Here is a 24,625-nt window from a genome sequence, read left to right as displayed (position 1 = left end):
GTAATAAGAATGTGTTTGGCATGCAAACAGCACAGAACTATGCATGCATGTGTGCACACACATATTTGCAATGTATAGCTGTAGAATGGTGCCATCCAATAGAATGGTAAGTGAGCCCCAAATATAAGGCATGGAATTTTAAATTTTCTGGCAGCAACGAAAAGATGAAATTTTAATATATTTAACAAAATATATCTAAAATATTGTCATTTCAATTCAATGTAATCATTTAAAAATTGAGAGATGTTACCATTTCTATTTAATCTTTGAAATTTGATGCTTGACATTTATAACACGTTTTAATTCAGACTAGCCACATTTCAAATGTTGAATAACTACATCTGGATAGCAGCTACCATATTAGACAACACAGCACCGGAACACATTAAGCTTTATCGACAACACACCAATAGCTATGCTTCAGGTATACCTGATAATGACCTCAATTTTATTGACAGATGGATTTTTTTGAGACAGGGTCCCATTCTGTCACCCAAGTTGGAGCGCAGTGGCACTATAACAGCTCACTACAGCCTTGAACTCCTGGGCCCTAACAATCCTCCCACCTCAACCTCCGAAGCAGCTGGGACTACAGGCATATGCCACATGCCCAGCTCATTTTTTAATTTTTTGTACACATGGGGGTCTCACTATGTTGCCCAGACTGCTGTCAAACTCCAGGCCTTACGCAATTCTCCTACATTGGCCTCCCAAAGCACTGAGATTACAAACGTGGGCCACCACACCCAGCCAATGACCTCAATTTTGAAATGCCTGCCACATAGATTCTTGCCGAAACTTGCAGAGAAAATTTCTACTCAAGAGAGAAAGCCTAAGAAGAAGAAAGCTAATCATGTATTCCTCTAGATTCAGCTCTGTTTCAAGTCCTATTACCACATTAAACATCACACCTTGGGCTTTTATCAAGTGTTAATCTGGGAACACACTAACCTTGATTTTCATTATTTAATTTATGCTTGTTTATAGTTTACCTATCTTTGTAAGCTGTCTAAATTCCTTCTTGGAATGAGGTAGTAAAAGGATAGATGGATGGGTAAATTCACAGCCTACCCAAAAACAGACTGGTTCTATTGCTATTTGGGGGGAAAACTGTTATCAAAGACTCAACTTATTATTTAATAAGGTATTCATCTTATTACTCAACATCTTTTACAAAATGCCACAAACAGTAAATTCTCAGAACTTAAATGTTAGAAAAAAATGTTACCTTGTAGTATGTTCCATTCAGTTGTAAAACCCACCATATTTACTTTTTTGTCTTAACTGCTAAAACTAAATGTAATTGTTCAAATGTAATTACTTCTCTTAACCTAGGGTTTTTTTGGCATAATTATTTCTACTCCCACTTTATTTCTAGATTCTTAGCTTTTATTTTTTAAATTTATTATTATTTTGAAACAGACCTCACTCTGTGGACCAAGCTGGAGTATAGTGGGGTGATCTCAGCTCACTGCAACCTCCACCTCCCAAGTTCAAGTGATTTTCATGTCTCAGCTTCCCGAGTAGCTAGGACTACAGGCGTGCACCATGTTAGTTGGCCAAGCTGGTCTTGAACTCCTGGCCTCAAGTGATCCACCTGCCTCGGCTGCCTCAGGTGCTGGGATTACAGGTGTGAGCTATCGTGCCCAGCCTTGTTTCTGTTTTTAAAGTAATTGAATACTTTACCTTAAACTATATTTCTTTTTTTTTTAAGAAGTTGAGTATAAATATAACACCAAGATAGAAGCAGGACCTAAATATGCCCAAAGTGGCAAGGTTAGAGGCAACTTCAAAGCACTTACTTGTAGATATCAGGGTGTAATTCCAGAGCTTTTAAAACAGGGCATTTGAGAGCAGGTTAGAAGCACAGAATTCCTCAAGAAGCAACTTAGGGGGTAAGTCAGTAGGGACTGAGGTAAGTAATGTGTGGAAAAGATAGTGGTACACTGTAGAGTGAGTGCCCTAGAACACAACTTCAGGTCAGGGAAGCAGCAGTTATAGGTCCACCTACAGGTAATAATGTAGTCTCCTGCCTCAGGTAACATGTTAGTGGCAGAGCTTTCCAGGGTCCAAGGAGGGGACCCACTTCAAGGGAGTGAGGACTGCAATAAATGACATATAAAGGAATTGTTTTTACCTTATCTAGGTGAACAGGGGATCCTCAGTAGGAGCAAGTAACTGATGACAGCCCTGCCCTTTGTCTAACATAGTAATAGCTACTACTTTCCGAGTTCCTCCTGTGTGCCAAGCTCTGTGCAAGATACTTTACAATGTTATTAGATTTAATTCTCCCCTCTGAGTCAGGATGATCCCAAATTTCATAAAGGAGGAAAATGGGTTCACGAGAATTACATTCCTTAAGGTAACACCAGTAAGTGGGGCTCAGTTAGGATTCAAACCCAGGTTAAGTGTGTTCTTTCTATTATATTACCTTAACCACAGTAAAAAGACTATAGGGCATACCAGATGTTTTTCCCCTACCATTTCTTTAAAGGAAAAGAGAATAGAAAGACAATTCCAAATAACTTTCAAATAAATGTATAATGTGCTTTTAAAAGACTGCCCTTCAAAATAAAATAGGATAGCTTTCAAATCATTTTCCTTTTGTGTTCTCTATGTATTATAGAGGATAAATATGTATTTTAGAGATTCAAAATAATTCCTATTAATATAAAAGTACTTGGTAAGGCAAAGACAGATTCACAATTCTAACTCGACACTCCTTCCCCCGACACATAAACCATAACGATTCACATTTAAAAACGAATTTCAAATTTTCTAAAACATTTAACAATATTGCATATAAAGCTTCTAATTAAATGGACAGGGCACACAAAATAAGGCAATATCTGCTTTTTTCTCCTAAGTAGCACAAAAACTAAAAATTGTATAGTGTACTAGTTTTGGAAGAGACATTTCTAACTAGCAATGATGATTTATCTTAATTCATAAACACTTCAAATCACATAACTGAGTACATTTTAAGCCAGGAGGATGTAACATTACCCAAAAAAACAGAATCAGAGAAATATTATTGGTAGAGACACCCAGTTACAAACCTCTAATTTCCTATTGATTTTCTGTGCCTTTTTACCTGTTAACAGTCAATACTGTGAATATTTTAGAGCAATTTCCAAACCTTACATTAAAAGTGAATACTTGCTGAAAAGTCAGTTCTGCATTTCAAAAAATAACATAATAAAAATCTCTGAGTAAGTTTTTAGAAAAAGTAATGCTTACCACTTGTCTCTGGAGAACAACTTATTTGTCTCTCCAGAAACAGTAATAGATTTCAGGAATTTTTCTATATTTCACTTTCAGAAATAAATCAGAGACAAGAAGTAAATTTAAATACATAATTATTAATGTTTAAAAAGTTGGCCGGGCATGGTGGCTCAGGCCTGTGATCCCAGCACTTTGGGAGGCCGAGGCAGGTGGATAACTTGAGGCCAGGAGTTAGAGACCAACCTGGCCAACATGGTGAAACCCCATCTCTACTAAAAATACAAAAATTAGCCAGGCGTGGTGGCACATGCCTGTAATCCCAGCTACTCGGGAGGCTGAGGCAGGTGAATCACTTGAACCTGGAAGGCAGAGGCTGCAGTGAGCTGAGATCACACCACTGCTCTCCAGCCTGGGTGACAGAGAGAGATCCTGTCTCAAATGAATGAATGAACGAACGAATGAATGTTGAAAAATTGATTTGAATTTTCCAGGAAGGCTTATCTATCTAGTCAAATCACTAATAATCTTATTCTAAGTAAAAATACACATCTACTATCATATTAATAGATATTAGAAAGTTATACCAAAAGACAAATAAATACACAATTATAGTTACATATGTATTTACATATTTCCAAACAACTCAAAGGCTTTATGACTCAAAATGGCAAGACAAAAAAAAAACACCATCATGTTATATCCAGATAACTTTAAGAAAAAAGAACAATGTAATATACATCAAGTACAGAACTGAAAATTGACTTAGATAATAAGACTCCAGAAGGAACTCTATGAAGTATAGAAATGTTTCAAACATCTGAGACCACCAACGGAATTATTATGGCAATAAGTATTATACCTGAAAGTTCTCTTTCCATACAGCACAAGCACTATTGGATCTAAAGGATACAATGAAAAAGAGGTTTCCTCCACCCGAATCCATAAGTTGAACTGCACAAGGATCTCCAAATGGAAGCTGGCACACACTTTTAGGAGTTCCATTCTGAAATGAAATCAGCTGATTCTTTCGAGTAAGGGCAATGAGAGATATTCTTAACCGGTTGTTGATGATCTCAGTTGCACAGATATGTATACAAGTCACCACACTGCTATAAGCAGGAGGAATAATGTATGTATCACTTATTACTTCTTGACTTCCAAGAGAATATACACAAAATTTGGTATTCCAAATTGCATAATCTGATTTTGAAGGCTCCTGAATACATTTTTCCCCAGATAAACAACATTCCTTTAGTCCTAATAAAACCATACCTAAATTTTCAATCTCCCCTGCCCACTGAATAGAGAAAAGGTTACCTAACACACTAATACCTTCGCTAGTTTGAGAAGAGATAAAGAGGAATGTTTTGACATGCCTCCACAAAATTAAAGGGCCATTAAGGACCCTTAGGCTGTCCTTAATCTCATAGCCTAGTTTAAAACTCAAACGCATTTCAAATTTATTGGTACTGTGAAGAATTAGTAAAAAGTATTCAAAAACATTATTCTTTTTACTGTTTTGTATCACAATGTAAGGGAGATTAATTCCAGTTCTGAAATCTGACACATAGTCGCAACACATGATTTTTAAATGAGAGTTTTCTTCCTTCATGGTAAAAAATCCAGTGGACTTCTGAACAAATACTTTTGTTCCTCTGTCAAATACCATTCTTCTGACATGTAATATGGATGTTTTTGTAGGCTCTTTATCTGCAAAATTTCCGTTAGACAACTGGAAAACAAGGACTTCCCCATTATAACACAAGAGCCTTTCTTGTTCGTTAGATGACATTGCTTGTTTGCTAGTCATTCCACAATATCAAGTCTTTGTGTTGATCTAATTTTCAAATGCAAATTGATTCCAGTTGATGTTTCTAAACCTAAAAAAGAAATGAGGAAAAACTGCCATGAAGTAGGAACAGTTGAAGAGAAAACTCATGTTTCTGTTAGAGAACTACAACATAGGTAACTATAAATTTTATTAAGTAAACATTTTAAGCTTTTTATACTACTTTGACAATATCATACTTAACATAAAGGGGTCTCTATTTCTGTAGACCCCTTTAAAAAGTTTGCTAATAATACAAATAACCATATGAAAAAACATAACTGAATGTGTTAACAGCATATATTTGAAGCATTAAATGCTCTATTAAAAGTGACTTCAGATATTCGTTCTGGCTCAGAAAATTGCTTAAGGATTGTACTTCTCGGTTTTAAATCTAACAACTCTAATGTGGTTTCCCACTCTCTGCCTTAGCCCCTTCAGAATGACAATTCCATTAGTGGTTTACTTGTCTTGCAACTCAGTCTCTCCCAATACGGTGATTTTGAATTATGCTTCTCCCACAGCCCAGGCACTTGGGCTTCTGCTTCCTAGAGATGGGAGCCTGTATAGGCTCTATGACAAAAAAGAAACCCCAGGAATAAAAATAGGAGATGCTATAACAAAGCTTTAAAAACTCTTCATAGGAGAAATACAAATAAATCTTACTTTACAAAGGCAATGCATTTGTATGACCCAAGAAAGTCACTATTCTTATTCAAATTAGGAAAAAAAATTGAGGACTAACACAACTTATTATAATGAACACAAGAATTAAATAATAGCCATCAATCATTCAAGCTTATTATATAGCAGGTACAATACATGCATTATTTAATTCTAACAACTATTCTCTTAAAATAAGTACTCTTATTATTCCACCTTTTAAGCAAGAAAGCCTTATTTTAAAGAAGGTAAGAAAATTTTCCAAGGTTAGAACAGTAATCCACAGTTAATAACAATCAGCAATGGTACTAGTTTGGAAAAGGAGCCTTCTGACTCCTGAGTCTACACTTTTAACCACCACTCTGTCCTAGCATGCATTCCCTTATTCTGAACAAACTCATTATAAGAAAGGAAACTGAGAGAATTAGTAAAATAAAGGACAAAAGAACATCCTCAATATTGAACACACGTACAAAAACTGTTGTTGATCTCTCTTTATTCAGTCTATGACGTACTGCATACAAGAAATCATAGCCAAAGCAATTAGGCAAGAGAAAGAAATAAAAGGCATCCAAATTGGAAAGGAGATGTAAAACTGTCCTTGTTTGCAGATGACATAATCTTATATAGAGAAAACCCTAAAGACTCCACCAAAAAACTGTTAGAACTAATAAATTCAGTAAAGTCACAGGATGAAAATCAATACACAAAAATCAGCAGCATTTCCATATGCTAATAAGTGAACTATCTGAAAAAGAAATCAAGAAAATAATTCCATTTGCAACAGCTACAAAAAAAAAATAAGATAACTAGAAATAAAATTAACCAAAAAGGTCAATGATCTCTACACTGAAAACTATAATATACTGATGAAAAAAATTAAGATGACACAAACTAATGGAAAGATCCCATTCTCATAGATTGGTAGAACTAATATTGTTAAAATGGCCATACTACCCAAAGCAATCTATAGACTTAGTGCAATATCTAGCAAAATACCCTATCATCCAAATTCATATGGGGCCAAGAAAGACCCCTAATAGCCAAAACAATACTGAGCAAAAAGAACAAACCTAAAAGCGTCACACCACCTGATTTCAAAACATACTACAAAGCTACAGTAACTGAGAAGGCATGGTACTGACATAAAAACAGACACATGGACTAATGGAACACAATGGAGAGACCATAAATAAATTCATGCACCTACGACCAACTAATTTTTGACAAAGGTGCCAAGAACCACACACTGGGGAAAAGACAGTCTGTTCAATAAATGGTGGTGCTGGGAAATTGGATATCCACTTGCAGAGACCAGACTCCTACCTCTCACCATACAAAAAAATTAACTCAAAATGGATTAAAGACTTCAATGTAAACCTGAAATTATTACACTACCAGAATAAAACATAGAGGAAACACTATGACATTGGACTGGGCAAGGATTTTTTAAATAAGATCTCAAAATCACAGCCAACAAAAGCAAAAAGAGGCAAATGAGATTACATCAAATTGAAAAGCTTTGCACAGCAAAAAAAAAAAAAAAGTAAAGAGATGACCTACGAAATGTAAGAAAACATTTGCAAACTATACATCTGATAGGGGCTTAATATCAGAATATATAAAGAACAGCAATATCCCAATTTTTAAAATGGACAAAATAACTTAATAGACATATTTCAAAAGAAGACACACAAATGGCCAACAGGTATAAAAAAAAAAAATGCTCAATATCACCAATCATCAGGGAGATACAAATCAAAACCACAATGAGATACCACCTAATTCCAGTTAGGATGGCTATTATTAAAAAGACAAAGGATAACAAAAGTTGACAAGCATGTGGAGAAAAAGGAACACTTATACACTGCTGGTGGGACTGTAAATCAGTATAGCCACTATGAAAAACAGTATGGAAATTCTTCAAAAAATTAAAAACAGAACTACCATATGATCCAGAAATCCCACTACTGGGCCTATATCCAAAGGAATAAAATCAATGTCAAAGAGATGTCTGCACTCCCATGTTTATTCAGCACTATTTACAATAGCCAAAATATGGAATCTACCCATGTGTCCAACAATGAATCAATGGATTAAAAAATTTGGTGTATATACCAATTTTTGATGCATAGTATGGAATACTATTAATACAGTCACAAAATTAAATGAAATCCTGTCATTTGTAACAACATGGACAGACATGGAAGACATCATGTTAAGTGAAACAAGCCAGTCACAAAAAGACAAATACTGCTTGATCTCACTAATATCTGGAATCTAAATTTTTTTTAAAAAAAGAGTTGCTATCATAGAAGCAGAGAGTAGAACAGTGGTTATCATAGACTGGGGAAGGGAGAGAGGATGGGAGAATGGGGAGGGGTCGGTCAAAGGGTATCATGTTACAATTAGATAGGAGGAATATGTTCTGGTGTCCTACTGCACAGTAGGGTAAAGATAGTTAATAGTAAGGTGTAATTTATTACTTATTACAAAATAACTAGATTATTTTTAATGTTCTTACCAGGAAGAAAGTATACATTCATGAGGGAAGGATACACTAAATACCCTGACTTGACCATTATACAATGTATGTATGTATCAAAACATCAAATTGTACTCTCTAGATATATACAATTAAAATGTGTCAATAAAAACAGATAAAGAAGAAAAAAAAAGAAGTCACTGGCTTACTGGTTTTTGTTAGGTAATTAACACAAAGATCTGGGACAACAGGTATCACAAAGTAGTTTCAGCTTCATCAGTAAAGAAGATAGGGTAGGTAAATCAAATCTGTGGCTTTTACTTATGAAACTATAATTTAGAAAAAATAAACATATTAGTCATATTCCATCAAAATGTATGAATAATGATATATTTCCCAAAGGTCCAATGTCAGGTATCCTAGATTTCCGGAAAGGAAAAGATTAAAATTACACATGCTGAGGTAAAGCTCTAAGGATTCACCATCTTTTACTACCTATTCAAAGTTTTTCAGATTTCTTAATATCAAAAACAAATAAAAATCACCTCTGTACAAATTTCATTATTTTAATGTTAAATATCACAACTAATGTTTAATCAGTACAATGCTCTGGTTCACTTACCAATAACCTAAATGTGATAGGAGTAAGGAAAACCTGATTGTAAAATGGTCAGAAATTAGGAAAATTAGGCCCTTTACATTTTGCTCTTTAAATGTCATCATCAAGTTCCCTAAGTTAGAAATATCTATCTTCCAACTTTCTGTTCCAGTTGCCACTACTATAGTTCAGGCTGTGATCTTTCAGGCTGAGATAAAAGTTTATTAGTCTTTCTTATTCTCATCTCTCTTTCCTCCAACACACACTTGATCCTGTCACTGTCCATCCCCTAATCCAAAAGCCTGCTTGCCCCTTGCCCTTCTCAATAGACCTGTGACTCTTGAATTACTACCTGGAAAAATAGATGCTAAACACTGTGCATTGAAATGTTGTAGAGAAAACAAGCTTGAGAACCATTGCTATGAAGCTTAGCATGGCATTCAAAACTCTTGTATAATCCTAATTCAACCTGCTTTCAATGTGATCTCCAGGCAAAAAGCAAACTTATTCTCATAAAATTAAACAGATCTAAAAACATAAATGACTACTGAGTGGAAAGTTTTTGCAAGACTTATTGAAATATATGTGCATACCCACTATATTTTATACTGATGCAACATGTTTTCAATCTCTTTTGTTTTTAATGTGTTTGCTATTTATTAATTAGATCTAATTAATACTCAATCATTAAAATTAAATTCATTGCTAAAATGAATTTAATTTTAACTTTTTTCTCAGCTTTATTGAAGTGTAACTGCTAATAGAGTAGATAGTAGGTATTGTTGCTGTAACATCTATTTTAAAAGTTCTTGGCATATGTTCATAAAACCTGCAGGCAACTAAGTAACTAGCATTTTTTAAAAGACAGAAACATATCTGGAAACCAATCAAACTAAGGTTCAATTTAGAGGTTATTAGTCCAATTATAAGCAAACCCTCATTATTTAAATCCTGATTATCAGGGCACCAGGTTTACTATTCTAGCCTATAGGCTATTTGAAGTTTTACTTACTAACATTATAACAGCAGCTGCAGGGCCGGGCGTGGTGGCTGATGCCTGTAATCCCAGCATTTTGGGAGGCCAAGGCTGAGGGATCATGAGGTCAAGAGATTGAGACCACCCTGGCCAACATGGTGAAACCCCGTCTCTACTAAAATACAAAAAAAATAGCCGGGGGTAGTGACGGGTGCCTGTAGTCCCAGCTATTTGGGAGGCTGAGGCAGGAGAATTGCTTGAACCCGGGAGGGGGAGGTTGCAGTGAGCCAAGATCCAGCCGAGATCGTGCCACTGCACTCCAGTGTGGGCGGTGGGGGGTGGGGTAGGCGGGCCATGGAAACCAGAAAGAAGATTATTTATAAAATACTACATAATTTGAGCTTTTCCTGTTCTATATTACCATACATCAAAGTTGACTTTATATACTTTATATACTTTGTATACTTTATATACTTTATATACAAATACTTTGTATATTTTATATACAAAGTATATACAAAGTATTTTATATATAAAATTAAAACAGATATGTATATAGTAGAAAAATGATAGTATATACAGGCATATGCTAATATAAAAATAGTAAGCTGGCAATAAAATTATCATCCTCATCTACTCTTTACTGCCCCCCTCCCCACTTAATAAACATGTTCATTATTTTTAAATGCTCATAAATTCATTTTAGCACTATAAATGTCACAATTCTTCAAACAAACTATCAATGTGCTTCCAGATTATGCTAGAAGAGCAGATGAAGTCCAAAAAGTCTAAGAAACCATGCCAATTGTGATGAAGAGAAAGTATCTTTGGGAAAAAAGTAGAATTAAGACACCCAACTAAAATGGCACCTAACATAATTTTATGAAGATAATGATAGATGTTGTTTTTCCAAGACATATGACATTGTTAACCAAACTAAATAAACTTTCCTACAAAATAGGCCAACTGTTAAAAGTTTTTTTCTCCCTACATAAGTTATTTGTTGGGGCCTACACAAAATTGATCTCACCTTTTTCAACATTATCTAATATACCCGAAATGTGAGTAAATGTGAGAGAATGGTGATCAACTAAATTAGAGAATTTGGGAAGATTAAGTTAAAGAAGATTTTTATGTCATGTTAAGGATTTCTGAATTTCTCATATAAGTAATGATATACCACCGAAAGTTTTCAAAAACAGAAATCACAGGACTGTACTTTTGAGTTATAAAGATCCTGGTGACAGTGTTAAAGATGTGAGTGAGATCAGATTGGAAAAAGAGCTAACAATTAGAAGAAAATAATGAGTACTTAATAAAAGGGAGAGATGACCCTGAAGGTAATTTGACAGTCAACTGAAATGCATATATCCAGTAGTTTTATTTGTAGATATGAACCCAGAGATATAATCCCACATATGAATGAATACATTGCTCTAGAATGCTTACTGTGCTGATATTTGCAATATAAAAAAAGTAAAAACCTCAATGAACACCAATAGCGGAATGAGTAAATATAGATGGACTATCATACAAGAGTTAAAAGGAACGAATTAGATCTATCTATACATATAAAATCATGGTTAGATTTTAAACATAAAATGAATTAAAAATTAAGTTGCAGACAAATGTATACTGCAGTATATTATTTATATAAATTGAAACAAATAAAACAGTATTATATATTTCCTGTTTACCTACAACAGCTACATTCCCTGAGTGCTTTCTCAAGAAATACTGCCAAGTACTATTTTTTTTTTCCCTGAATAAACAGTGCTAGGTACTATTCTAAGCACTTTGGATTAACTCATTTCTTCCTGGTAACGTCCTTATGCCATAGGCACTATCGCTATCCCATTTTATAGATGGAGAAACTGAGGCATGGAGTTTCAGGATCTTCTCAAAGGCTTGCAGATAAGAAGTGACAGAACCAGGATTCAAACCCAGGCAAGATGATCCAAAATAAAAAATGTAAAAACAGATTTCATGCTAAATTCTGAATGACTGTTGATTCTGGACAAGGAAGTGTCCAGGATAGGTGAGTAGAGGTAGAGGGAGAGTTTAGTTATATCTGAAATATCTTTTAAGGCTGTAAACAACGTTTGAACAATGTGTTCATTTTTTCCTATAAAATGTAAACATACTTAAAAGTCTAGGACAAAAGATGCTAATATGCCTCTGTCATGGATGACTACGGTTGATGGAAATATGGGGAACTGTTCATTCAACTTGTTTGTAGTTTTCAGCATCTTTCAACTTTAAAAAAAGGCAATATTGTATGCGCAACGATTTTCTTTCATTTGTTTTTAACTGACGCACAAAATTTGTTCCAGTCCCTTTAAATCTAAATCTCTTTCTCAACCTTGACACTATTGACATTTTGCGCTGGATAACTGTTATGACTTTTCACGGACATTGCAGGATGTTTGGCAGCGTCTCTAGTCTCTAAGCACTAGAAGACAGTAGCATTCTTTTGCCCCCCGCCCCCAGCAGTGGCAATTAAAAATGTCTCCACAACAGATGCTGGAGAGGATGTGGAAAAATAGGAACACTTTTACACTGTTGGTGGGAGTGTAAATTAGTTCAACCATCGTGGAAGACAGGGTGGCGATTCCTCAAGGACCTAGAAATAGAAATTCCATTTGACCCAGCAATCCCATTACTGGGTATATATCTAAAGGATTATAAATCGTTCTACTATAAGGACACATGCACATGAATGTTCATGGCAGCACAGTTTACAATAGCAAAGACCTGGAACCAACCCAAATGCCCATCGATGATAGACTGGACAGGGAAAATGTGGCACATATACACCATGGAATATTATGCAGCCATCAAAAACGATGAGTTCGTGTCCTTTGTAGGGACATGGATGAACCTGGAAACCATCATCCTCAGCAAACTGACACAAGAACATAAAATCAAACACCCCATGTTCTCACTCATAGGTGGGTGTTGAACAAGGAGAACATATGGACACAAGGAGGGGAGCACTACACACTGGGGTCTGTTGGGGGGAAATAGGAGAGGGACAGCAGGGGGTGGGGAGTTGGGGAGAGATAGCATGGGGAGAAATGCCAGATATAGGTGATGGGGAGGAAGGCAGCAAATCCCACTGCCACGTGTGTACCTATGCAACAATTTTGCATGTTCTTCACATGTACCCCAAAACCTAAAATACAATTAAAAAAAAGAAAAAAAACATGGATGATCTCAAAAATGATCACACGGAGTAAAAGACTTAGCCAACTAAAAAAAAAAAAAAAAAAAAAGTCTCTAGACGTTCCCAAAGTCCCCTGGGTGGTAAAACCGACCCCTTCCCCCACGCGCCCTTTGAGAACAACTACCTTAATTAATAAGCCGAAAGACGCTTTTATCATTTAACTTTATATAACTATTTGAGGTTAAAGATTTCACAGATATTTTGCTCGTTAAGCATCTCACATTCGAAGTGGGAAGGATACTGAAGGGATGAAAAAAAGTTTCAAGCAAAATAATCCCCGATTGTAGCACTTAAAATCCAATTATCATTCCAAGGAATGACAGACCCCGGTCTCAGGATGCCAGCTTCCTTCCCTCTCTCCCGCACTGCAGGGCCAAAGGGAGGAAATCCAGCCCCATCGCCCCCTCTGCGAAGTCCCAGATAGGGAAGACTCGGTGTTCCATCCTACCTCAACGCAATGGCAACATTCCGGATGCCCCACGCGGATACAGTATCTATCTGCTCCAAACCTCCCGCCAGCGAGCTGCATCCTGGGAGGCCCGGCGGAGACCGCGTCGAACGCAGAGGAGGCGGAGCCTAGAAGCCAGCCGGGAGAAGGTTGCCCAGGGAGGCTGAGGAGGCGGGGCCCTAGGGATGTTGTGAAAGCGAATAGCCGGCGAGCTCTAAAGGGCGGAGCTCCGCGGGGGAAGCGCCGGCGTTCTCGCGGCTGGCGGGGGCGGGGCCGCAGTGCGGGGGACGTCGCGGAGCGAGGCCAGATGAGAACCGAATGGGACCTAGGCTGAGGGCTTGGTCCCGCCTCCAGACCCAGGCGTCCGCATTGGATTGGGCAGTGCGGCGGCACTTCTGTCCGCCTTCCGGTGTCACGCGACCGCCTCCCTCTCCCACCCTTCTCTGTCTACCTCTGGGCGGGACTGGCGGGTGATGAGATACTCGGTCGGCGACGGTAGAACGGGCGACGGCGACAACTGCAATCACATCCACGACCGCGATCATGGCCGAGGTGAGGAGTCTATTGCACCGCCGCTGGGTGCCCGGACCCGGAAGGCGCCTCTGAGGCCCGGGGACCGAGCGCCTGGGTGCAGGTGGGCTGGGCTGAGGGTAAGTTGGTTGATGCAAGTAGTATCTAAGGTCCCGTCGTGTCTCCCATCCAGAATCACGCCCAGAATAAAGCCAAGCTCGTCTCTGAGACCCGACGCAGGTTTGAAGCTGAGTATGTGACAGGTGGGTACTTTGTTCTGGGTGTTAAGTAAGGTATGCAGTAAGCATCCCCAACTTTGCTGGAGTGTTGTGTCTTTGTGGGAGGGGTTAGGGACCTTTTCGACCCTCCAAGGATGATGCTGGGCACGTCTCAAACGTTGTCCTCTCCATGACAAGCCGTGTGCGCTGCTTCAAATGATCAAGTGTGTCACATGCTTCCTTTAAAGGGTTAATGTAAGTTGGAAATCGGTAAATTTCTAGCATGTCCTCGTGTTTATGGAACTTGCAGGATACTTGTTAGGCCCACAACACGGGTGACATTGTCCAGTCCACGGTTCCACTGCTGGCCTTTCACCAGCAACACTAGAGAAAATGTACCTGGAAACTGCCATAATACTATTGATGTGTACTTAATTGGGTGTACAAATTCCTTGGATATTTTGTTTAATTTCGCTTTCATATAACCCAGCATGCTACCCACAGAATAGGCCCTCCAATGATGGAACAACTTCTCATCATCCTAAACTGTATCTTGCAAAGTACCTATGAGTCCAGAACTGATGTATTGAACATTCTGTGTCCAGATGTCACAGATACTTGAGTTGTCAAGTACTTAACTGAATATTTAATACTTGTACAATAATTTTGTAAAACATATGGAATAACTTATTGTTAATATGGAATTGAATAAGGATTTATATGTTGCCTACCTTAAGACCAATTATAATCAAGACCCTGTCACTAAATAGCTTACTTGTCTATTCTGAGCCCATTTTCATATCTGCGAAATGCAAATAATAAAGTTAGTAGGATTAAATAAAAAATATATATATCAAACCATGTAGCATGTCTTAACATATAGTAGGTTCTCAGTGAATATTTTGCCTCAATAGTCATTTTGGTTACTATGAAAGACATTAAGCTTCTACATCTTGACTAGTACTCAGCAAAGGTTCCCTGCAACTTTAAACCGTCCTAGATTATACATCAGTTGATGACCTAGAACAAATATGGAAATCAGTTTCAAATACTGGTCAGTAAATCTTTTCATGCCTCCTTGCCAATTTTCTTCACACCCCAAACTTTGTACCAGAGAGTTGCAAAAGCACTTGATCCACTTTTCACCCAGAGTTCTCATTTCTAATAATATAGCTAGTTCCAATAAAGAGATCATTCTTCAGTTGCTTTCTACAGAAATATAACTATTATAGCTGTTTATACATGGTTTATAATATTTTAAGAAGTAACTCAGAATTAGACCCAATGAGCCAGTAACACCCCAATAGTCATGTATTTGTGCCCAAGGGACGAAGCAGAATTGACACAGAAATGAGGCAATAAACAAGATCTTAAAGGTCATCTTGGGGCAACCTTCTCATTTTTAAAATGAAGAAAGTGAGGTCTAAAAAGATTAAGAGATTTGCTCAAAATCCCTGGTGTTAATGGCTAGGCCAGGTCTAGGTGCTCATGTCTTTTGATTTTCACTACAATAATCTTTTGGCAACACCATGATGTCAAATTAGATCATGTTACTCTCCAGTTTGAAACCCTTCAGTGCCTTTCCAATTATGTTTAGAATAAAATCCCAGTTCTTTATGGTGGCCTGTAATGCAAGGCCATGTGTTATCTGGCTCTTGCCAGCCTCCCACACCCATCCTCATCTGTTATTACTCTGCTTGCTTAGTGCAGATTTGACCACCGTTCAAAGTAAGATACATGTTATATGTTGCAGCCCAGTACAAATGTGCACACTCACATAACCGCAGCAAAAGTTCATTAAAGAATACTTCTGAAAACATGTGACTCTCTGATGTGTTTTTTCTATTTGAGTTCGTTTTTAAAAATGCAATTACCCACAAAATTAACATCACAATTTAAAATGTGACCCCCAGTTTGAAAAAACACAACTAGCCACACTGCCTTGGTTGTATTCCTCAAACAGAATGAGGCTGTTCCATCTTGGACCTTTCCACTTCTCTTTGTCTGGAAAGATTTTACCCAGGTATTGAGCATGGCTTGGTCCTTTTTCCTCTTCAGTGTTTAAATATCCGACAGGCCTTCACTGATTATTGAACGTCTCCCTGTCTTGTTTATTTTCTCTGCTTTACAGCCCTTATCGTAATCTGTAATTATCTTGTTCATTGGTTTGTGTGTTTTTCATTTCCTCCAGTAGAATGTACATGGGTTCTGTAACAGCCTATAGACATTGAGAGCAAAGACCTTGTGTGTCTTATTCACCTTTGTATGCCCAGCACATTTCTCAATACGTACTCACTGAATATAGCAATATTTAAATATATACATAAGAAGATTAGTCCAATTTTAAAGATTTGCATGGAAAAACAAAATAGAAGCCTTTGAAGACTTTCTTACCTTAAGGTTTCAGTTGTTTCCTGAAATATGGTAACAGACAAAGGTAGAATTGGAAAGTGATAATAAAAGGGGTGTTTATTTTTTAATTTGCCTATATTTTCCCTTTAGAATTTGCTTTTAGAAATTAACTCAGGTGTTGAGAACATCCACTTTCCTTCTTTTTCTTTCACCCTTTCTATTGTCATTAACAATATTTCGTTTCAGAAGAGGCTTAAGGCAGACTTAAGCAAAGTTGATGTTTTTCCTAAAGGAAAGTATTTATTTTCTGCAAGTGTATCATTTCAAGCACAAACTGTATTCCAGAAATGCTTTTGGAGGTAGGTTCTTGGGAATTCCAAGCACATTTTTGTGTCCATAGAAATTAAGTTACCATTATGGATAGATTTTTGGCTGGCAAAAATAATAAAATATTAGTCCATAATTATGGTACTGTTTTCCTTATTGTTTCTGAGAAATTCCATGCGGAGTCTCAAATGAGAAACATTTCCCATTCTTTTCTTCCTCTTTCTCATGCCCAAGAAAGGAGACTAAACTCTTGTGACAGTAAGTTATTAAGTTCCTTAAGTACTCATTATATGCCTAATTCTGGGAAGCAGTGTATCAGTATTACAGAAAGAGTGGAAGAAGGATAGAGCCTGCCCCTTTTCAAACTACTACAACCTAGGAAAGGCATTAAAACAGAGATAGCTATTAAAATTAAGGCAAATTGTATTAAGAGTAATGGTGCTGAAATAGTTTTTGTAACAGTCAAAGACGGAGAAATAACATCTGGCTGGGGTAACTAGCTTAGCACAGAGTTAGAAAAAAATTCGTTAAAAAGGTAGTGTTTCTCATGAACTTTGGAAGATGGTAGAACTCAGCCAGGTAGAGAAGGTGATCCAGGCAGATTGAATAGTCTGAACTGAGGCATTGAGGTCAGAAGGTATGGGGCATGATTGGAAGCAATAGGAAGTCCACTTTGATAAACCTTAAGGAAGGTAAGCACACATGGCTAAATACTGTGGGACTATAGTGTAGAGAGCCTTGGGTACCAAAGTGATGTGTTTGCACTTCAGTTGATATGGAGAGCCATTGAGAGGTTTGTGGGTTTCGTGATTAGGTTTGTTGTCTGGCTTTACAAGTATATGAATTCATTTAAATTAATTTAGTTCATACCAAAAATGTCTGAAGAAACCCCCATGAAACTCGCCATTCAGAGATAGGTATGCTAACAGTGGATACATTGTTTACAGTCTTTTTTTCTATACACTTAAGAAAACAAAGTTACAAGACTATTCTGTATATAATTTTGTGTTACAAAATACATTTTTATTGACATAATTTTATTTCTCCATATTTATGAAGTAAGCAACATTGTATATTGCCATTTAATATTTGGTTCTATAAATAAAAGATAGTTTTCTTATCTTTTGTCTTAGGTAGTCCCTTTGTGGACATTCAGATTCTTCCCAGTTTTCATTTAATACATATTTCTTTGTGTAGTAGTTCAGATTATTTCCTTAAGATTCATGTTCAGAAATTGAATTATTGGTTTTAAGAGTGTTCATATTTTTCAGGCCTTCAATCATATGTGCTAAACTTCCTCCATGGATGTTGTACCAATATTCATTCCTGCCAGCTTGTAGGGGAGTGTTAGTCTTACCACAGCCTTACTCATATTTAGTGTTATTTCTTAACTGATGATTGTTTTAGTTTGCTGTTGTTTGCTAATAAGAGTAAATTATTTGCATGCATTTACATTCATTTGTAGTTTAAATATCTTTTTATTAGTATGACTTTTAATATTGGTCTGAGCTTTTCTTGTTTATGTCACTTTTACTTTTTTTTCAGTTTTTGAATATATCCAAAATTACCCATTCCTTTGTTGTTTCTTCTATGGCTATTAGATTAATAGGTTGGTGCAAAACTAATTGCGCTTTTTGCCATTAAAAGTGACTTTTACCATGTGTGGTAGCAGACACCTGTAATCCCATCTACTGGGGAGGCTCGGGCAGGAGAATCGCTTGAACTGGGAGGTGGAGGTTGCAGTGAGCTGAGATCATGCCACTGTGCTCCAGCCTGGGCGACATGATCAAGACTCCATCTCAATTTTTTTAAAAAAGGCAATTTTTCTAGTCTTTTAATCTTTGTTTTGTTTAGGCTTAATATTTTTGAGTTTTAGAATTCTGTTTATGTATAGAATGTACAAAACATGAATAAAACACCCATGTGCTCACTACTCAGCCAAAGAATTAGAGCCTCCCAGTATCCCCATCCCTGCTATTCAGGGAACAGTTACTTTTTCTGCATTTGGTGTTACTCATTCTCTTACTTCTCATCAGTTTTACAACCTATGATATATTCCTCACCAATATTTTATTAGGTTTTTGCCTCTTTTTGAACTTTATATTAAAGTTGAATATATTTTTTCATGATTTGCTTCTGTTGCTCAAAATTCAGTTATATTGTCAGATATGACTAATTTCTTCCTTTTTATGGCTGTGTAGTAGCTCATAGAATGAATATACCAATTAATGGGTTTGGGGTTGTTTCCAGGTTTTTGTATCATGTACAGTGCAGCCATGAACATCCTTATACATGTCTGCTGCACACATGCAAGAATTTCTCTAGGGCAGTGGTTCTCAAAATTGGTTCAAGAACTGGGGTTCCTTGAGACCATTTCAAGGAGTTTGAGAGGTCAAAACATTTTCATAATACTAAACCATCATTTTCCTTTTTCACCTTCATCCTCTCACAAGCATATGGTGGCATTTTCCAGAGGCTGGGTGGCATGTGATGATGCCATTGTTCTGATGGCTGTAGACTGTGTGCTTGTATTTTCTCATGTCTAATTCTTTTTCTCAGTTTTAATACCCAATACAATAACTACCAATAAATATAACCTATATCAACAAAGAAGCTTTTGGGGGGTCCGCAATTATTTTTAAGAGTGTAAAAGGTATCCTGAGACCAAAATGCTTGAGAACTGCTGCCCTAGGGTTTGTTTCCAACAGTAAAATGGATAGGTAGTAGAATAGGCACATTGTTTCATGTTCAACTTTAGTAGATAATGCTGAACTGATTCCCAAAGTGATTGTACCAGGTTTCATTTTAACCAGCAGTATTTGAGCATCTTTGTTTTTCTACACCCTAAAAATTGGCACTGTAACTTTAAAAAAAAATTGCCCATCTCATGGGCGTGTTGGAAGATCTCTTTATGGTTTTAATGTCTTTGAATACCAGTGAGATTGAGCATTTTTTTTTTTTTTCATATCTTTATGGGACCTTTGGTTTCTGCTTCTGTGAAAATTACTCCTTCAGGCTCTTCTTGGCCCTTACTTCTTCTATGTAAACTTTAGAATCAGCTTATCATGTTTCTGCAAAACAAAACAAAAGCCACTTTTGTTGGGATTTCAGTGGTATTGTGTTAAATCAGAAGATAATTTCATGGAAGTTGACAGTATCATGGTTGAGTCTTCTTATCCAAGAACCTGCTATATATATCTATCTGCTAAAGTCTTCCTTATTGAAAGATTTATAATTTTCTCTATAGTGGTTCACACAATCTTTTGTTATATTTCTTCCTAAATACTGTACATGTTTTATTTTTGTTGTTATTTAAATGGTATGTCTTAATATATATTTTCTCAATGATGGTTGCTGGTTTATGGGAAATATATATGACTTTTTTCCATTAATATTGAATTTACCCTTATAAAGTCTGATAACTTACTTGCGATTTCTATGTACGTAATAACCACCTTGAAATACTGACCATTTTCTTTCTAACTTTCCAACTCTTAAATCTTCCAATGCTTTTCCTTTACTACATTGGCTGGAACTTTTAGAACACTGTTGAATAGAAGCAGTGATAAAAACCTACTTGTCTTCTTCCTGATGGTAAAAAGATAGCTCTGAACATGTCAGCATTAAGTATGATCTTTGTATATACTCTTTTATCAAAGTGAAGACACTTTCTTCCATTTTGGGTTTGCTAGTTTAGGTTTTTTGTTTGTTTTGTTTAGTTTCCATCATGATTAATGACTGAGTTTTACTAAATGCAGTTTCTTCATCTGTTGCACACATTTATTGTATTTGATGACATTTTCATTTGATTTTTCTCCTTTACTGTGTTAATATGTTAGATTACATTAAGATTATTTAAATAAATTGCTAAATTCAGTTTACTAATAGTTTAAGAATTTTACATTTGTATTCTTGAATTGGCCTATAATTTTCCTTTCTAGTATTTTTCTTGTGCAATATTGACATCAAGATTATGTAAGCTTCAGAGTGAGTGTTTCCTCTTTTCTATTCCCTGTAGGATATAGTCATTGTTTAGCACTAACCTGATTCCCCAAATTTACCACTCCCCCAATTTATTATTGTTGTTTTATATGTCAGTGTTTGTTTACTTCTCATATATTTACTACTGTTTTGATTTACCATTTCTTTTTGAGTTTCAGCACTTGTATCCTACGTCATTGTTGTTTCATCTAAAATATAACCTTTAGATTTCCCCTGGTGGGATCTATTGGTAGTAAACTTTCTTGGTGTTGAAAGTATCTTTATTTTGTCCTTGTTTTTTTTTTAATTAAGCAATTAGCTTTGAGGAATGCCTTCATTTTATTAGGCTGAAGGAGACAAAGTGGTTAGAGAAGTAAGAGAACCAGGAAACTTTATTATTGTAGATGACAAAAAAAAAGGAGAATTTCAAGGAGAGGAAGACAAGCAGTAAATGGAAGGAACCCCTGTAGGGTAAAGGGAATATATAACAGGGATTGTCCTTATTGATTACTCTTCCTTGAAAGGAAGGGTGGAAGGAAAATGACATTTAAAATGTAACTATACTACTGGAGAGTTTGCCTGCGTGTCTAGACTATAAACCACGCAAGGGACCAGCTCAGGCTCCATTCATCTTTGCATCTGCACCTGGCTCTCTTTTAGGCTAGCATGTGGTGGGTGATCACAGATTAGTTCTCATAACTAATATGTTATTATTATCCCCAAGTGGAAGAGGAAGCCTTTAAAAGATAGGTTAATAAACAGACACAATTGGATTTGCTTAAATTCTGCTCCATCATTAACATTCTCAAGGTCAACCTTTTTAAAGTTCTTATCAGAAAAAGAGGAAAAGATCTTAAGAGTTTATCAGATGAATGTATAAAGAAAATGTGGTATATATACACAGTGGAATACTATTCAGCCTTTTAAAAAGAAGGAAAGCCTATCATTCATAACAATGTGGGTGAACTTGGAGGACATGTTAAGTGAAATAGCCAGGCCCAGAAAGACAAATACCACATGATCTCACATAAATGTGAAATCTAAAAACGTTAAACTCCTGCAAGTAGTGAATAGAATGGTGGTTACCAGGGGCTAGAGGGGTGAGGGTTGAGGCAGAAGATTCAAGGTATGTGAGTCAAGGGACACAAAATTTCAGTCAGACAGGAGGAATAATTTCCGGAGATACATGATACAACATGGAGACTATAGTTAATACAATGTATTGTATACTTGAAAATTGCTAAGAGTATAGATTTTAAGTGTTCTCAGTATAAAAATGATAAGTATGTGAAGTAATGCATATGTTATTTAGCTTGATTAGCTATTCCACAATATATAAACATCATGTTGTATACCATAAATATAATTTTTGGCAATTAAAAAATTATTTAAAAATGAATTACCAATTTTTGTCCTTAATACATATCTAAAAATATCAAGACTGCTTTAGAGAATATCAGATTGTAACTTCACATTGGAGACTTGAGTGATAAATTTGTGTTGGGATAGAGAATTGATAAACCTATTTATTTTTTAATCTTTCTTTTCAGTAATGACCTTTTTCAGTGCCTGGCAAATATTCTTTTTTTTACTCATCTCTTTAAGTTGTTTATACCTATTCTTCATATATCCTCATTCTGAATGGTTAGGGAAATGTTCAGCTCTGAAGAGTCTGTTACTAGAATACTGTCATTTCTAAGATGTCAGTTTGGTTTTAGTCATCATCATTTGGAAAGCTCGCATGAAAGGAGTGGTCTGTTTACAAAATCTACTGTGTGCTCTTGATAGTAGTACTCTATCATATGAATGTTTTTCATTACTGAAAATTTACTCTCTAACAAGAATTTTGGTTTGATAAGATCTCTAGGAGATGGCGTAGTGCTCACAGAAATTCCTAAAGGATTTTTTCTTCCGGCAGCCATTTTACAAGGAATAGAAGGACAAAAATTTGCTACATTTCAATCAAAACTAGTTAAGCTGAATTTGTAGTGACTATAAAGATTTCACATATATGTGTAGAATTTTCTTTGATATTAGAAGCTAGTACTTACTAGTTGGGCCATGGTTTGCAAACAATTTTCTTTTCCCATTATACTGCTATATATTCACAACTGACATAAGACATTCATAGATAATTTTAAAGTTTTTCTATAAGTGCCTCCTCTATACCCAGATCATTGAAGGAAAAACAGATAAAAATGTGTAAGGAAAAGTAGAAAGCATGAGAAACCCTATATACATTTAATCAAACTTCCAGAAGGAAAAAAATAGAGCGCTATTAGAAGAAATAATAATTGACAGTTACCCAGAATGTATGAAAGACATCTGATCCTCAGATTAAAGAATCGTAAGAAAATCTGAGCATCATAGAGAAAAAGAAATTAATCTCAAGATTTATTTTAGTGAAACCAAAAAACACCAAGGACAGAGAAAATCTAACAACCCAAAGAGAAATGACACATTAACTACAGAGAAACAAAAATCAAACTCTGACACTTGATTTCTCATCAGTAACAGTATTGCAAGGAAATAGTGAAATAATTTTCTGAAAGTGCTGATGGAAATAACTGCTCACTTAGAACATTTATTCAAAAGTCAAGGTAAAACTTTTTAGGCATGCAAATATTGACCATTGCTGCTTAAAAAAAAAAAAAAAAACCTAGTAGTCTACTTCACTAATAAGTAAATAGTACACCAAAGGAAGCAGAGGGATGCAAGAAGTAATGAAAAGCAAATAAATGGGTAGGTAAATTAGTAAATAAAAAATTTAAATGTAGATAGTAAGAAAAAATTAATAGAAATAATAATAAGAGTAGAAGAAATGGAGATAAAGTATTACAAGGAAATTTCAGAATGAGGATAGAGATACCAACTTCAGATCTTGTTGTTTTGAGTGTGAATATTTAAAATAAGGGTAACCATCGAAAGATAGAAATAAAATGTTTGACTTCCACACCAGTGGGGGAATGAAAAGGGGAATAGAGAAAAAGTCATCTCTCCAGCAAGAAGCAGAAAAGGAGAAAAAAAAGAAGGATGGTTACTAGAAAACACAGAGGAAGACAGCAGAAATTATCCCAACTTTATCAATAGTTACTACAAATATAAACTAATTTCTACATATTAGATATCAGATTAGATTTTTTAAAATCTTAACTGCATGCAGTCTTCAAGAAACTAAATAAATTAATATAGAAAAGTTGAAAATAGATGGAAAAAGATAAAACAAATATTAACCGAAAGTAATCTTGTTTTGGCAGTACTTTCATTAGGTAAAATGTTACTTAGGGTGAAAGATGTTAATACATATAAAATGGGATACTATTAGTGATAAAACGAACCCTAAAAGGGTATAACACCTAGGAACTAACAACATAAAAAACTACCTAATCATATAACCTTAAAATACTTCAAGCAAAAGCACCCAGAATCATAAGGGGAACTCAAGAAATCTACAAACATGTTGAATGACTTTAAAAACCCTCTTTCAGAAATAGAACAAGCAGGCAAGAAATTAAGATTTAGAAGATTTTAACACTACAATGAGCAAATTTGATTATAGATATATATGTTTGTGTGTGTGTATGTGTATGAATATATAGACTCTCCTACCCTTAGTAGAGAATATATACTTTTTGAATATATATTTGTACTTTCAGAGTTTTTGCAAACATTTACCACATAATAAGTCATAAAGGAAGTCTCAGAAATTTCCAAAGAAGCTACATCATACAGACCATGTTCATACATTATTAGGCAACTATATCAGAAGTCACAATAACAGATACTTA

At 35.7% G+C, this 24,625-nt stretch overlaps 2 protein-coding genes across 4 annotated transcripts in view; one reads left to right on the top strand and one right to left on the bottom strand.

Moving 5' to 3' along the window:
- The window catches only part of FANCB (FA complementation group B), a 35,445-nt gene extending 21,923 nt beyond the window's left edge, over window positions 1-13,522 (bottom strand). Inside the window, exons 1-2 of the mRNA XM_012434875.2 lie at window positions 13,450-13,522; window positions 4,085-5,105 (exon numbers count right to left, since the gene is read on the bottom strand). Of these exons, the coding sequence (XP_012290298.2) occupies window positions 4,085-5,035 (951 nt within the window). The 5' untranslated portion in view covers window positions 5,036-5,105; window positions 13,450-13,522. The remainder of the gene's footprint in view (window positions 1-4,084; window positions 5,106-13,449) is intronic.
- A 336-nt stretch (window positions 13,523-13,858) lies between these two features.
- Window positions 13,859-24,625, top strand: part of MOSPD2 (motile sperm domain containing 2) — a 48,408-nt gene continuing 37,641 nt past the window's right edge. For all 3 annotated transcript variants that reach the window (XR_010338167.1, XM_012434860.3, XM_064364511.1), the window contains exons 1-2: window positions 13,859-14,001; window positions 14,153-14,222. Coding sequence is in view for 2 of the 3 variants with exons in the window: in XM_012434860.3 (XP_012290283.1) it covers window positions 13,993-14,001; window positions 14,153-14,222 (79 nt within the window). In the remaining variant the exon portion in view is untranslated. The remainder of the gene's footprint in view (window positions 14,002-14,152; window positions 14,223-24,625) is intronic.

The sequence above is a fragment of the Aotus nancymaae genome, unplaced genomic scaffold (genome assembly GCF_030222135.1).
Source record: "Aotus nancymaae isolate 86718 unplaced genomic scaffold, 86718_ANA_hifiasm-v0.15.2.pri h1tg000058l, whole genome shotgun sequence".
NCBI lineage: Eukaryota > Metazoa > Chordata > Mammalia > Primates > Aotidae > Aotus > Aotus nancymaae.
The sequence above is the reverse complement of the archived record's forward strand: the minus strand, read 5'-3'. Positions and strand labels throughout refer to the sequence as shown.